Source organism: Phyllostomus discolor, chromosome 14 (assembly GCF_004126475.2).
Source record: "Phyllostomus discolor isolate MPI-MPIP mPhyDis1 chromosome 14, mPhyDis1.pri.v3, whole genome shotgun sequence".
In the NCBI taxonomy this organism is placed as follows: Eukaryota; Metazoa; Chordata; class Mammalia; order Chiroptera; family Phyllostomidae; genus Phyllostomus; species Phyllostomus discolor.
Genome location: NC_040916.2, coordinates 26754535 through 26767868, shown reverse-complemented (window position 1 = coordinate 26767868; position 13334 = coordinate 26754535). Strand labels below are relative to the sequence as shown.

General features: G+C 55.6%; 1 protein-coding gene across 1 annotated transcript; it reads left to right on the top strand.

Moving 5' to 3' along the window:
- Positions 1-2884: 2884 nt before the first annotated feature.
- Positions 2885-11910, top strand: LOC114489471 (butyrophilin subfamily 3 member A1-like). The gene is given in 10 exon segments (XM_036015868.1): positions 2885-3067; positions 3286-3627; positions 5222-5506; positions 7033-7235; positions 7452-7470; positions 7551-7577; positions 8767-8793; positions 9202-9228; positions 11026-11570; positions 11572-11910. Coding segments are annotated over 10 exon segments (1743 nt in total). The 5' UTR covers positions 2885-2988; the 3' UTR covers positions 11761-11910.
- The last annotated feature ends 1424 nt before the right edge of the window (positions 11911-13334 follow it).

Here is a 13334-nt window from a genome sequence, read left to right as displayed (position 1 = left end):
AAAGGTTAATTACGGGGAACTGGTGAAGGCCAGTGCCCCAGGGCCCCTTGGGAGAGAGGCTGAGGAGCTGGAGGAGCCTGCAGGGTGTCCCTCACCTAGAGAAGGAGTGTGGGGCTGTGAGCCTGCAGGTGAGGGCACAGGGGGAGCGTGGAGCAGGGCAGGTAAGGTCTGCATGGGACACCTGTGGGAGAGAGACAATGGGAACCAGGGAGCTGGATGCCTGCCCATCCCTGGGAACTTCCTGTGGTCAGAGAGGGGCAAGGCCCCTCACAGTCTTTCCTGCTTGTCTCGGGGAACCTGTTCTAGGAGATTCTAGAAGAGAGGTTGACATCAAACCAGGTTCACCTTCCTGCTGTTTGAAAGCCAATAGTGGAGAGACAGGGACTAGGGGGAGGAAAGTAGGTCCATTCAAGGTCCTGCTCCTTGAGTTGATGGGGGTCTCAGCTCAAAGACCATCTGAACAATGGACACAGGCAGGGGTTTTTGTAAGGAGGGAGAAGGAGGAAAACAAAAACACAGCAAAGACACGGAAAGGAGGGTGTTGACAGTTCTGTGTTGAGGGGACAATGTGCCAACAGCACAATCTGTTCAGGGGACTGGTCAGGTCAGCAAACCTCCCAGAGCTGAATGTCTGAGGGTGGAGTGAGCTCCTTCTGAAGTCAGTGTCTGGAATTCTTCAGCAAACCGGCTGTTTATCTGAGTTACGTATAAGTTAGCCAGTCATCATTTACAGAAATAATGTGGAGAGAATAGTGGGGTGGGTTACCAGGTGTGTGTCTTAAAGATTCATTGTAAAACTCTGGCCAGCGCGGCTTAGTTGGTTGGAGCATCATCCCACACATCAAAAGGATGGGGTTTGGTTCCTATTCAGGGCACAAACCTACATCTTGGGTTACAACCATGGGTTAGGCAGCCTATGAGAGGCAACCAATCAATGTTTCTCTCTCTCCCACTGTCTTTCTGTATTCATCTCCTACTTTCTCCCCCTCTTTCTTCTTTCTCAAAAAGCAATGAAAAAAATGCCTTCGGGTGAGGATTAGAAGACAGAGATTTATATGTAAATAGGTTCATTACAAAATTACTTGTAAAATGAAAAATCTGAACCCCCCACATACAGGACAGTTGGAGAAAGAATCCACACACACTGTCTGACCACAGAGGGGGTTCCAATCCCCGGGTGTCTGCACTGACTCTTTGGAAAACCGTCTATTCAGGTCCACTGCTCATTTTCTAAATCAGGTTGGTCATTTTTATTGGTGTTTAGTTATATGAGTTCTGTATACATTTTGCATATGAAGGCCTTTTTTAGAAAGTAGGTCTAATCACTATCTGCATTTTATTTTATTTATTTATTTCAAGTATCCATTTACTTATCTGTAGAGAAAGGGAGAAGGAGGGAGAAAGAGAAGGAGAGAGACACTGAAGTTCAGAAGAAACATCAGCCGGTTGCCTGTCACAGGGCCCAGCTGGAACCTGGCCCACAATCCAGGCTTGTGTGCTGACTGGGGATCAAACCGGCAACCTTCTAGATCGCTCAACACACTGAGCCACACCAGGCAGGGTTAAACATTTTTAATTGCATTATTGGCAAACATCTTCTTCATTTAGTAAATTGTCTTTTCATTTGTTGATGGTTCCCGTGCTGTGCAAACACTTGTTAGTTGGTCATGGTCCCATCTGTCTGTTCGTCCTTCCTTGCCCTTGCCAGAGGAGACCCACCCAAGGGGACGTCACTATGAGCAGAGCCACAGCGTCCTCACCACCTGTGTTTTCTCCCGGTTTTCTGGTCTCAGGTTTCCTTAAATCTCTAATCCACTTTCCTTTCCTGGCAGGTGGTACAAGACAGTGACCCAGGTACATTGCTTCACCTGTATCTGTCCAGTGTTCCCATGATTTTGAGAGACTCCTGGCCTCATTGTACGCTCCTCCCTCCGTCGTCACAGAGTAACTGAGCACATGAGTAAGGGCTCCTGTCCAGGCTCTGCTCTGTCCCGTTGAACAGGAGTCTGTGTTTATGCTGGGGTGTTGCTATCAGACAGGGTGACTCCTCCAACTTCCATCTTTCTCAATATCAATTGGCTATGTGGGGTCTTTCTGGACCCGTAACAAGTTTAGGATTAGTCGCCCTACTTCTGAGGAGAAGACCCCTGGTGTTTTCCCAGGCCTCGCTGGAACCTGCGTGCTGCTGTAGCCCTGAGCACACTCTGTGTGTGTTAACCCTTCCACCCGCGAGCTCAGTGTGTGTCCTCCCACTGATGTGTGCGCGCTCCAGGTTCCCTCCTCATCGTCTTCCAGTCGGCAGGGCACAGGTCTGCCACCTCTTCCCCCACATTTATTCCTGGGTATTTAATGCTTTTTGATGAAAATGTAAATGGAATTTATAAAGTTTGTCCCTAAGATGAATCATCAGTAGGGTATAGAAATGCAGCAGGTTTCTGATTTTTTATTCTGCAAAACATGCACATAATTGTAAAAGCACAGGATGCAAAAGACTCCGCTTCTGCCCTGGATGGAATGGGAGCCCCTGGGAGGGGCTGAGCAGCAGGGAGGTGAGGGGTCAAGACGTCCTGGCTGCCATGCGGAGCACAGCCTGCAGGGGGCAGCAGAGAGATCGGGGACTCAGAGCAGAGGGGCCTGTGTTCCTCAGAGGGTGGTGCTGGGGCGGGCACCTGGCTGTGGCAGGAACCTGCGGGCGAGTGGAGGGATTCTGAGCACGTTCACACAGGAGAGCCCCAGGCTACTTAATGCTCAGGGTTAAGTTGCGTACACTGCTGTTCCATGTTTCATGGTGATTTCCATGTTGGATCCGAGGTTGATAGACCTGCCAGCAGACATGTGCAGACCAGGCTCTTGGGTCAGCAGCCATTGCTGTTGCGCCCCCTGCCGGCCCTGGGGAGGCAGCGTCTCCATGTGGAATTCTCCACCTTTTTCCAGGTTGTCACTGCCACCCAGCCCCTGCTGGTGTCTCTCTCTGCACAGCAGGGAACGATGGTGAGGCTCCTGGTCCTCTGTCTGCTTGCCCTCCTTGTCTGCCTCGCCGTGGTCCAGCTGCTCAGCCCCTGCTCAGGTAGGACCTGCTCTGCGTTTGTGCATCTGAACCTTTCCCTTTGGGCCCAGTCAGAACCCTGGACTCCCCGCCCCCCACCCCTGCAAGGCCTGTCCAGATGCACTTGTGTGAGGACTGAGTTCCTGTCTAGGTGTCTCTCCCCTCGCCCTCCCTGCTGGGTCACCCCTGGTCCTCTGGCCCCAGCTCCCTCTGACGGAGCCCCCCCTTCTGATGACCAGCTCAGTTTGCTGTGGTTGGACCCCCCGAGCCCATCCTGGCCATGGTGGGTGAAGACACTGAGCTGCCCTGTCACCTGTCCCCGGAGATGAGCGCTGAGACCATGGAGCTGATGTGGGTGCGATCCAGCCCCAGGCAGGTAGTACACACGTACTCAGATGGGCAAGAGGACACGCCGGCAGCAGAGTTTCGAGGGAGAACTTGGATTTCAAGAGAGGACATCACTGCGGGGAAGGCTGCTCTCCGGATTCGGGACATCAGAGCCTCTGACAGAGGAACCTACCTGTGTTATTTCCAAGATGGAGATTTCTCTGAAAATGCCCAGGTGCAGCTGAAAGTTGCAGGTAAGACTCAGGTTTGATCTGAGCTCATTTCCCTGGAGTCAAGGGAGGAGGGTCCATGCCCACCAGAGAGCACTCAGGGCTCCTCACCACCAAGGGTCAACCAGGGCCCCCCCCACCTCCCTCCCTGCTTCTCTGAGGACTGAGACAGACCCAGGTCGTCCCCCAGGAAGGGCTCCTCCTGCATCCAGTGAAGAGTCCCTCACCCCGCCCACCAGGTCTCAGCAGGGAAGTAGAGGGCGTGGCCGTGGGCCCCCAGGTGCCCCCTGCTGTGGGTCCAGGGGGCTGAGCTGCAGGGACCACACCTGTGGTGCCCACACCCTCCAACCAAAGGCCCCGGGACACACGTGCAGTTGAACAGGGTGTGCCCATCCCTGGAGCAGTGAGGGGGGACGCACAGGGGATGGAAACCGGGGTGTCTCAGAGAAGGGGTGTCAGGGAGGACTGGGTGTGACCTCTGGGCTGTCAGGGGACTTGGGGGGATGTGGAAGCAGGGCTCTGCTCTGGGCTGGATGCTGTCAGGAAGGTGCAGGGGTGTCATGGGTCACTCCCAGCCAGGACAGGGAGGGTGGTCACTGCTGAGGTCTGCACACTGTTCCTGCTTCCTCTGTGCTCAGACCCACTGCTGAGTGATCTTGACTGTGTCCTGACCCGTCCCAGTGACAGAGTGACCTTGTGTGAGGTGCTGCCCCGTGAAAGTGCTCGTGTCCAGGTGTCGGGGCTGCACTTCACCTTCTCAGGACACAGCCCCGCCCTGGGCTTCTGCCTGGTGGGTCCCTGGGGAGCCCGGCAGGGGATGGCCTGTGGGGGGTCCTGGCTTTGTCCCTGCAGGGCCTCCTGAGCCAGACACTGTCCCTCCCTGTAGATCACAGGTCCTTTGAAGAGAGTCCTCCCCACAGGACTCTGTCCTCTCAGGTCTGTAAGGGCTCCCTCCCTGCTCCCCTTGTGTTTAGGGATTCAGTGTCAGTAGGAAATACCCCACAGTTCCTGGTCTGGGTCATCGCTCCTCTGTGGAGAAGTGTTCCCCTCTCCACAGTCACGTGACAGAAACCTCCCAAGGTGGAGGGACTCCAAAAGGAGGCTGACACCTGCAGCATTAATTACATCAGAGTTTCCCACGGGGACAAGCACACAGAGCACAGCTTGGGTGGCAGCAAGACAGTGCACAGATCCTTCCCCCACATGGCAGGGCAGAGGCGCTCACACAGGACAGGCGGGAAGGATAGGGGCTCTGGGGTGGGACCTGCTTCAGATAAGGGGGAACCACTTCCGAGCTTGCCCAGGGTGGGGTGAAGGGCTGTTCCAGGAACCAGAATGTCTGGGCCATGGGGGAAGGGAGGGTCCAGCAGTCTCTGAGGGGATTTAGGGGAAACAATGTTACTTCCAGCCCAGATCCCCCTGGATCCAGCAGGAGGGTCCAGTGATGGTCAGGCAGGGGTCACACTGTGGGTCAGTGTCTCCTGCACAGCACACTCTGGGACCAGCTCCTGGGGAATCCCTGCTGGGCTCATCCAGGGTGCGTGTGCCCCTCCCTGCTGTGGAGACCCCCACCAGTGCAGAGGGCTCCCCAGGATTCAGGCTCACTGTTCCTCCCCAGCGCTGGGCTCTGACCCCCACGTTGAAATGAAGGGCTACGAGGCTGGAGGGATCCGTGTGGAGTGCACGTCTGCCGGCTGGTACCCGCAGCCCCAGATCCAGTGGAGAGACGCCAGGGGACACAGCTTGTCTGCTGAGGGGGCCACAGAGGCTGCAGACCCCCAGGGCCTTTATGCAGCCTCAGCCTCTGTGATCCTGGAGGACAGCTCTGGGGAGGGGGTCTCCTGTGTCTTCAGAAACCCCCTGCTGGGCCAGGAGAGGTCATCAGCCACGGTTTCCATTGCAGGTGAGTGCCCTGCCCACTGCCCTGGGCTCTGCACTGTCCCTGGGGGAAGGTGTGGTTGTCTGCTGCTGACCTGGGTCTGTGCAGGGAACAGAAGGGACAGAGCAGGGACCTGCTGCTCCTTCCCCATGAAGCTGTTTGTGTCACAGACACCTTCTGAGCTCTTCCTGCGGCCACACACGGTGCCAGGGGATGGGAATTGAGGGGGACAAAGGGTCAAGGTCAGCAAAGACAAGAGATAAGGGGAAAATGTATATACAATGCAAATCTTAGAAAAAGGGCTGATCTCCTTAATGTATAAAACAACCAAGTAGAACAATGAGCAGAGAACAGGAAGTATCACTTCACAGAACAGGAAATGACTCACGGAAAAGTGTCCAATCTCACTGACTGGGGAGGTGATTTCCACCTGTGAGACTGGCAACAAAGGAAAAAACGAGGTGATTGGTATCACATTCTGATGGCAGAATTTTGGGGAGACAGTGACTCTTAGAGGTCTGTGGCTATTTTTTTTTTTTTTTTTTTTTGCTCAATAAGGACAATTTCCATTGGGGACACCAGAGCCTCCTTATCCAGAGGACTCATTCATTCAGTTACGCAAGACCCACTGTTGGGACTTTAGCTGACAGATCAGCTCACATTTCTGTGTAATGATTCATATAAAAGGTTATTTCCTATTGAGCACGGGCTGGGAACCAAAGTGTCCCAGGTTCGATTCCCAGCTGGGGTACATTCCTGGGTTGCAGGCCATAACCCCCAGCAACCGCACATTGATGTTTCTCTCTCTCTCTCTCTCTATCTCCCTCCCTTCCCTCTCTAAAAAATAAATAAATAAAATATTTAAAAAAAAAAAAAAAGGTTACTTCCTGCACCATTCACTGTAACAACAAAGAGTCAGAGACGGTGCAAGTGCCCCCGAGGGGCCGTGTGTGCAGGGGGCGCTGCCCTGTGAGAGCAGACACAGACCTGCCCCCTGTGCTGAGGCGGGAAGGTCGCCCAGACCCGGGGGAGCAGAGGGAACCACCTGCGGACCCGCTGGTGTGGAGTGCCGTCTGCGGTGTGAACAAAATGAAATAAAACTATATTAATGTTTTAAAAATTTAACAAACACTTGCATGGCACTCACTATGTGTCAGGCACTGTGTAAACATTAACTTAATCTCTTACCAGTCGGAACACCAAGAACAGGTCCTTAAGTCATTAGTTCAAGGTCACAGAGCTCGTCAGGTGGAAGACCCAGAATTGGAACCCAGACCCTCCTGCTCCAAAGTTCATGTTCTTAATCCCCAGATTAAAGTGACTCAGAAGGAGATAATAAATGGCAGAGGGAGAAGCAATGGAGAGATTTCAATGACTTTCTATACTTTCTTTTACATTCAAAATATTCCCTTGTGAGAGGCAGTTACTTCAAGACAACGGTGTTAGGTGCCAGTGAAAGTTCTGGGCACTTTGGGGAAAGAACGATTGTTTTCAGTCCCCAGATACTTTGAGACCCAAGGTGGTCATCAGCTCAGGCTCACCCTCCGCAGGCCCCTTTTTCCGGAACGCGCAGCCCTGGGTGATGGCCCTGGGTGTGACCCTGCCGGCTCTGCTGGGGCTCCTGGCGGGGGCGGGGTACTTCCTGTGGCGACAGCAGAAGAAGATCCAGGCCCTGTCCCAGGAGAAGGAGAGGGAGCGAGCGCAGAAAGAAGCAGCTCAGGCGGAGAAAGAAGCAGCTCAGGCGGAGAAAGAAGCAGCTCAGGCGGAGAAGGAAGCAGCTCAGGCGGAGAAGGAAGCAGCTCAGGCGGAGAAGGAAGCAGCTCAGGCCAAGGAGCAGCGGGAGCGAGGCGCCAAAGGTGAGGCCCAGCTGCAAGGTGGTCACCACCTCCCGGCCCCACCCTGCATGCACCACATGGGTCCTCTATTCGATCCCCTTTAAAGGAGTTTCTTTTTCTGCTTATTTCCAGAGAAGCTGAGGGACGAACTCAGTAAGTGGCGATCCCCGGCCCACACGTCCTGGGGTCCCTGCATTACAGGAGTCACTGACCCCTCACATTGTTCCCTGCAGGGTGGACAAAGATACCCTACCTACCACGTGAGTACCCGGACCCGCATCTCCACCTCTCTGCTTGGATAGTTCAGCCACTTTGCTCCCTGCTAACGTCCCAGGGGAAGAAATGAGGACGCTGGTGGGGGGACCAGGCAGTGGTCTGTCTCAGTGGGGGAACGGGCTGCCGTCTCTCTCCACCAGGGGGCGCTGGCTTGGGACACCCCAGGAACCCCAGAAAGTAGACTGGGCCGGGACTTGACTCAGTGTGGGAGTCCTTGCTTCCCTGCTTGGTTCACAAACTCTGTAGCCCACCTAAAAGAAAGGCAGAAGGAGAGAAAAGTGTCTTAAAAACAGGAGTGACTGTGGCAGTTGTCACAGACTTACCGTCACTGCTGAACAAATAGTATCTGAAATTTTCCCATTAGGTTGGTCCATTGTTTCCGGAGTAGGCAGGAAATAATGCAGATTGAGGGGAATGAATCCCAGCACACAGGTACACACGTGTGCACACAGGGCAGCGTGTGTGCAGACACACCCAGGTCCTGGAGAACCTGGTCATCGCTTATATGACAGGGTCGTGGTCCGGTCCCCCAGGGGACGTCTGACCACAGATAGTCCCAAACCCTGAATACACGAGGTTTTTCCTTTTCACGTAAAGGAAGGCTTCTTGTTGGCACACCAGCAGTGCAGCATCACTGTGCTTGCTCATTGTAGTTGTTATTAAGTGAAATAGGGGTGACAGAACACCAGCAATGTGACACTGGGACCGTCCATGTGTCACAGAGACGCTCTTCAGTCACTAAGGGTGGGTGGGCCCAAGGTAGATTCCTGAGGGGGCAGGTCGGAGCAGACAGCAGGGGACCTCATCACACCACTCAGACTGATGTGCAATTTAAAACTCATGAATTGTTTGTTTCTGCAACTTTTATTCACCATCCCCAACAGTGGTTGTCAGAAGGTCACTGAAACTTCAGAAGCTAAAGCAGGGATGAGAGGTGACTGCTGCACAGACAGGGACAGGACAGCTGTGGGGTGACCCTGGGACAGCCCGTGCAGGGCACCTGGGGGTCCTGAGCTGCAGCTGATGGAAAGAGGAGGGGGAGCCGGGGAGGGAACAGGCAGAGGGAGAGGGAGGGAAGGTTGGGGGCACACAGGAAGATGACAGGGGGCACAAGAGACAGAAAGGAACTGATTCAGAAATGACAGTTCAGGTGACTGTCTGTCTCCATTGCAGGTGAGGAGCGGTCTCAGGTCTATGCAGGTGAGTGAGCCTGAGGCTCTCTGGTTTCCCGGCTCCTGTGTGGGAAGCACTTGCAGCCTTTCCTGCCGGGGGAGGAGCCATCGCATCCAGCTCAGAGGCTCATTCTCTGTGTCTGCACCACCCCCTGCTGTCTGGTCACTCAGAGAGGACCTTCCAGACCCAGTGTCCCCTCGCCCTGCTGACACACATGCCCACACCCGGCACAGCCTGGTCGTGTCCCCACGGGCCCAGCGTGATGGGGGGAAGCCCAGCCCTGGGAGAGGGTTCAGCCTGCTCCGCAGAGCTGCAGATGAGGGGAGTGGACGTTGGAGGGGACTGAGGAGAGGAGAGAGAAGAGGCTCAGTGAGGACAGTGGGGGAGGGGGACAGAAAGAGTGACCTTTCCTTGTCTGTGTCTCCTTCCCTCCAGAGTGGAAGACGGCCCTCTTCCAGCCTGGTGAGTGGGTCCCTCTGTGTCCCCAGGACAACCCCCGAGGGCTCCTGCTCCCTCTTTCCTCTGCAGCTCTTGACAGGGACAGTTCTGGTGGGTGACCTGAGGTTATGGTCTCAAAGGTGTCCCCTACCTGCTGCCCAGAGCCCAGGGAGCAGGGACAGAGGCCATCCTGGGGCCCACAGGTCTCTGTGGGAGGCAGAGGCAGGAGGGGTGGGGCTGGAGGGAAGGGCTGCAGGGAGAGGGAGTGGGGACCCGACCAAGCTCCTCCCCTCCTGCCCCTGTGTGTCCCCGAGTTCTGCCAAGTCCCACAGTCACTGCTGCTCTGTGAGGGCTGGGACAAGGACTAAGTGAGGTGGTGACTGTGTGTTGTCAGAGCACCCACAGGAAACAGACGGCCTGTTTGAAGGGGGTATTTGTCTGACTCTAATGACCATGGTGAGGAGAAGGTGTCTTAAGACCTAAAAACGATGCAGACAACTCCTCAGACTGTGACACACTGTGCTGTAGGTTGACTCACTCACAGGGGTGCAGGGTCAGAGAGGACAGAGGACCCCACAACCTGCACAGATCATCCCCTGACAACACACCCCTCACAGCACTTTCTCACACTGTGACTCGGGCACTGATGACTGACAGGAACAGGGACAAAGAATGCGGCAGCACCAGCCACACCTCCTGGTGGTCCTGTGACAGGTGACCCTTTATCATCCACACGGTCCCCAGTGTGGAGTTGACCTCGGTGCCCCTGTCACTCTGGCTGTTAGTGACAAAAGTGCTCATGGCCGTGTTTAAGGGACACGGATGGCCGCCACCTGGAGGCTTTGGTGTGCTGGCTGAGGACAGTGAGGTGGGTCAAAGGTCACAGCAGAAGAGGTGAAAGAGATCCCTGACACAGAGATGGGGTTGGGTGGGTTCACAAGGACAGGTGGGGTGACATTAGGCAAACCAACCAGGACCACTGGGCCCAGGGGTCCCAGCAGTGGGGGCTGTGACCCCCCCTTGGCCCAGGGCAGAGGGAGAGGGAGGACTCACTTGGGCCTGGAGGGGGCAGCTGGGGCTCAGGGGGAGGGCCTGTGGGGAGGAGCTGTGGTGGAGCATCTCCCAGGGGGACGTGGGGGTCAGCACTGTGCCCCCTCTCCTCCCTCCTTACCATGTCCAGCCTGCGCCTCCCCTTGGCCAAACCCACAGTAACCAGAGGCCAGGGGCCCAGGGGTGCTGTCCATGGAGGACTGAGTCCTGGGCCAGAGGGGGTGGGAAAGGTGGGGAGGGACGCCAGACCACATGGAGCCCCAGCCTGGCTCCGAGCACAGGAGGGACACGGTGTCTGTTGTCACACCAGGCACTTCCTCTGTGCCCAGACTGGGGCTCAGTCTACCACCCAGTTGTCCTATTCCACCCCAGAGATCAGTGTTTTACCCCCACTTCTCAGACAGGAAATTGAACTTGAGATATTCCGTAGCTGGTGTCTGTAGGAAGAGAGACTGTGCAGGAAAGGACGTCCCCCAGCTCAGGGGGCAGAGCCTGGGCTGACGTTTAATCCGTGTGACTATACAGCACAGGTGGGCTCAGACATTCTGGGGCAGAAACAGGGAAATGATAGATCCCAGCCCTCCTCACCCTCCCCTTCCTCACCAATCACAAGACCCCTGCATTTCCCTGGCACGGCTGAGGGTCATGTCCAGGGTGAGCTGGGGACCCCAGACTGTGGGCTTGGCTTCCTGCCCAGACCCAGGCCTGGAAGGCTGAGGCTCTGATGTCCAGGAGCCATGGCTGACCCCACGCCCTCTGAACCCCCTGCAGCGGATGTGTTTCTGGACCCAGACACGGCGCACCCTGCCCTCCTGGTTTCTGAGGACAAGAGGAGCCTGCAGTGGACAGACACATGGCAGAACCTGCCAGAAAACCCCAAGAGATTTAACCGGGCGTACTGTGTGCTGGGCTGTGAGAGCTTCATGTCAGGGAGACACTTCTGGGAGGTGGAGGTGGGGGACAGGGCACAGTGGCGTATTGGGGTGTGCAGGGAGGACTTGAGGAGGAAAGGGAAAGTTAAAATGGCCCCTGAGAATGGATTCTGGACAGTGGGGCTGTGGCCTGGGAAGGGTTACAGGGCTCTCACAGACCCACAGACCACAGTGACCAATGTGAGCCCCCCTGAGAGGGTGGGGGTTTTCCTGGACTGTGAGCTGGGGGTGGTCTCGTTCTACAATGCCCTCGACGGGTCTCACATCTTCACCTTCCCGCACACCCACTTCTCTGGGCCTCTGAGGCCTGTTTTCAGGATCTTCAAAAAGGAGCCCACTCCCTTGACCATTTGCCCAGTGCAAGAAGCAGTGGGGGGGATCCCTTGTGCCTGACCCAGGGCCTGACCCTTTCCTGGAGACCCCAGTGTCCCCGGGCACAGCTGGTGGGAATGGGGACCCTCAGGCTGAAGAAACGTCTCTGCTCCTCGCTGCCCCGCCTGGAGCTGAGGGCCTCCTGGACAGCAAACCTCTCAGCAGGAAAACACTAAACACACTGAGTGACGGACTTCACTGACACTCCCTCAGTTTTTCCACATGAGAGACAAGGAGACCAGGGTGCAGACAGTGAGTTAACTTTCCAAAGGTGAGTTGGGGGCTTTGAATGACCAGAGCTGAGATTTATAGGTGACTTCACAGGTACTGGATGATGTGCTAATTGTTTCAGGTGAACCTCACTCACTAATACAACCTTCCTTTAGAAAGGTGGAAACTGAGGCAGCTGCAATTAACTGACGTACATAGTTCACACAGATTTTCGTGCTGAATGATGTCCATCCCCTGCATCTCCTCCTCCCTCTCGTCTGTCCCTTTGCAGCTGATTGTCTTGTTGGGTAGGGTTATGGGCAGCCCTGAGGGTCCCTCCCAGGACACCAAGGGTAAAGGTCACTGCAGGTGACTGTGAAGGCCACACCCCACTTGGATCCTTCAAGGTCAACTGTCAGAGCCATGGTCCACCCCTTCACTGACTGGCTCTGCAGGACGCCATGGTCCAGAGGATAAACTCACAGTGACTCCATCACACAGGCTGAGAAGGGACCAGCGGCCACTTTCTGAACCAGCCTGTGACCCGTGGGCACAGAGCAGACCCACCCTCCCACCTCCCACCTGAAGGTGCTCTGTGAGCAGGACGGTGGGGGGGGAGGGGGCAGACGGACGTCAGTGGAAGGTTCATCACACGGTGGGACCCACATCCAGGACAGGGACGCCCACCGCTGACCACCCACTGAGGTTCCCGAGGTCCCTGTCACTTGTGGGTCCTGGGGAAAGGCTGCTCTTCCTCATCATCATCGTCACTGTGACTGTTCACCTTGTGTCCCCTCCCCCCGCATGTGGGTGTCATGTCATATGTGTAAATTAATTGTCAATAATTGTCTCACTTCAAGGGACCTCTTTCTAGATCTAACCCCATGGATAACTCACCAGGGTCACAGTTTACCTCCTTGGCACGTGTTACCCAATCCTTATTGGATTAACTTTCTATTTTGCTGTAATAGTATAAATTTCATGACCTAATACAACACAAATCAGTTATCTCACAATTCTCTGGGTCAGAATCCAGCATAGCTCTCGCTAGACTGTGTTTAAGGTGTCTGCAGGCTGATATTTCCCTTGTTTGTTTGTTTGTTGTTGTTTTGGGGGTGACCCAGGGACGAGTCTGCGTTGCTGACTCTGGCTGCTGGCAGAGCTGAGTTCCCTGCAGTGACGGGACCCAGGGACCCAGCAGTGTCTTGCTGCTGTCAGAGGAGCTGAGACCCTCCAGGCTGGGAACGTCTGGGGTCGTTCTCGCAGGGACAGATGTGAGGGGACAAGTCAGGTGAAGGGAGCGACAAGGGGACAGGGTCCCAGGAGCGGAGTCACTGCTGGTGGGGCCCTTGCTCGTGAGCTACCTGCAGTGTCCAGTGGAGACGGTGCCGAGGACGAACGACCTTTGTGAGCAGGGGAGGGTGGCCCTGCTCCTTCACGGTGTCACAGCCCAGGACAGCGCCATCCACCGCTGTCATTCCCAACCAGCCACATCCCGAGACGAGGCCACTCTGTGCCTGAGGGTGGCAGGTCCCTTGTTTCTCTTTGGTGACTCTTCACAGTGTG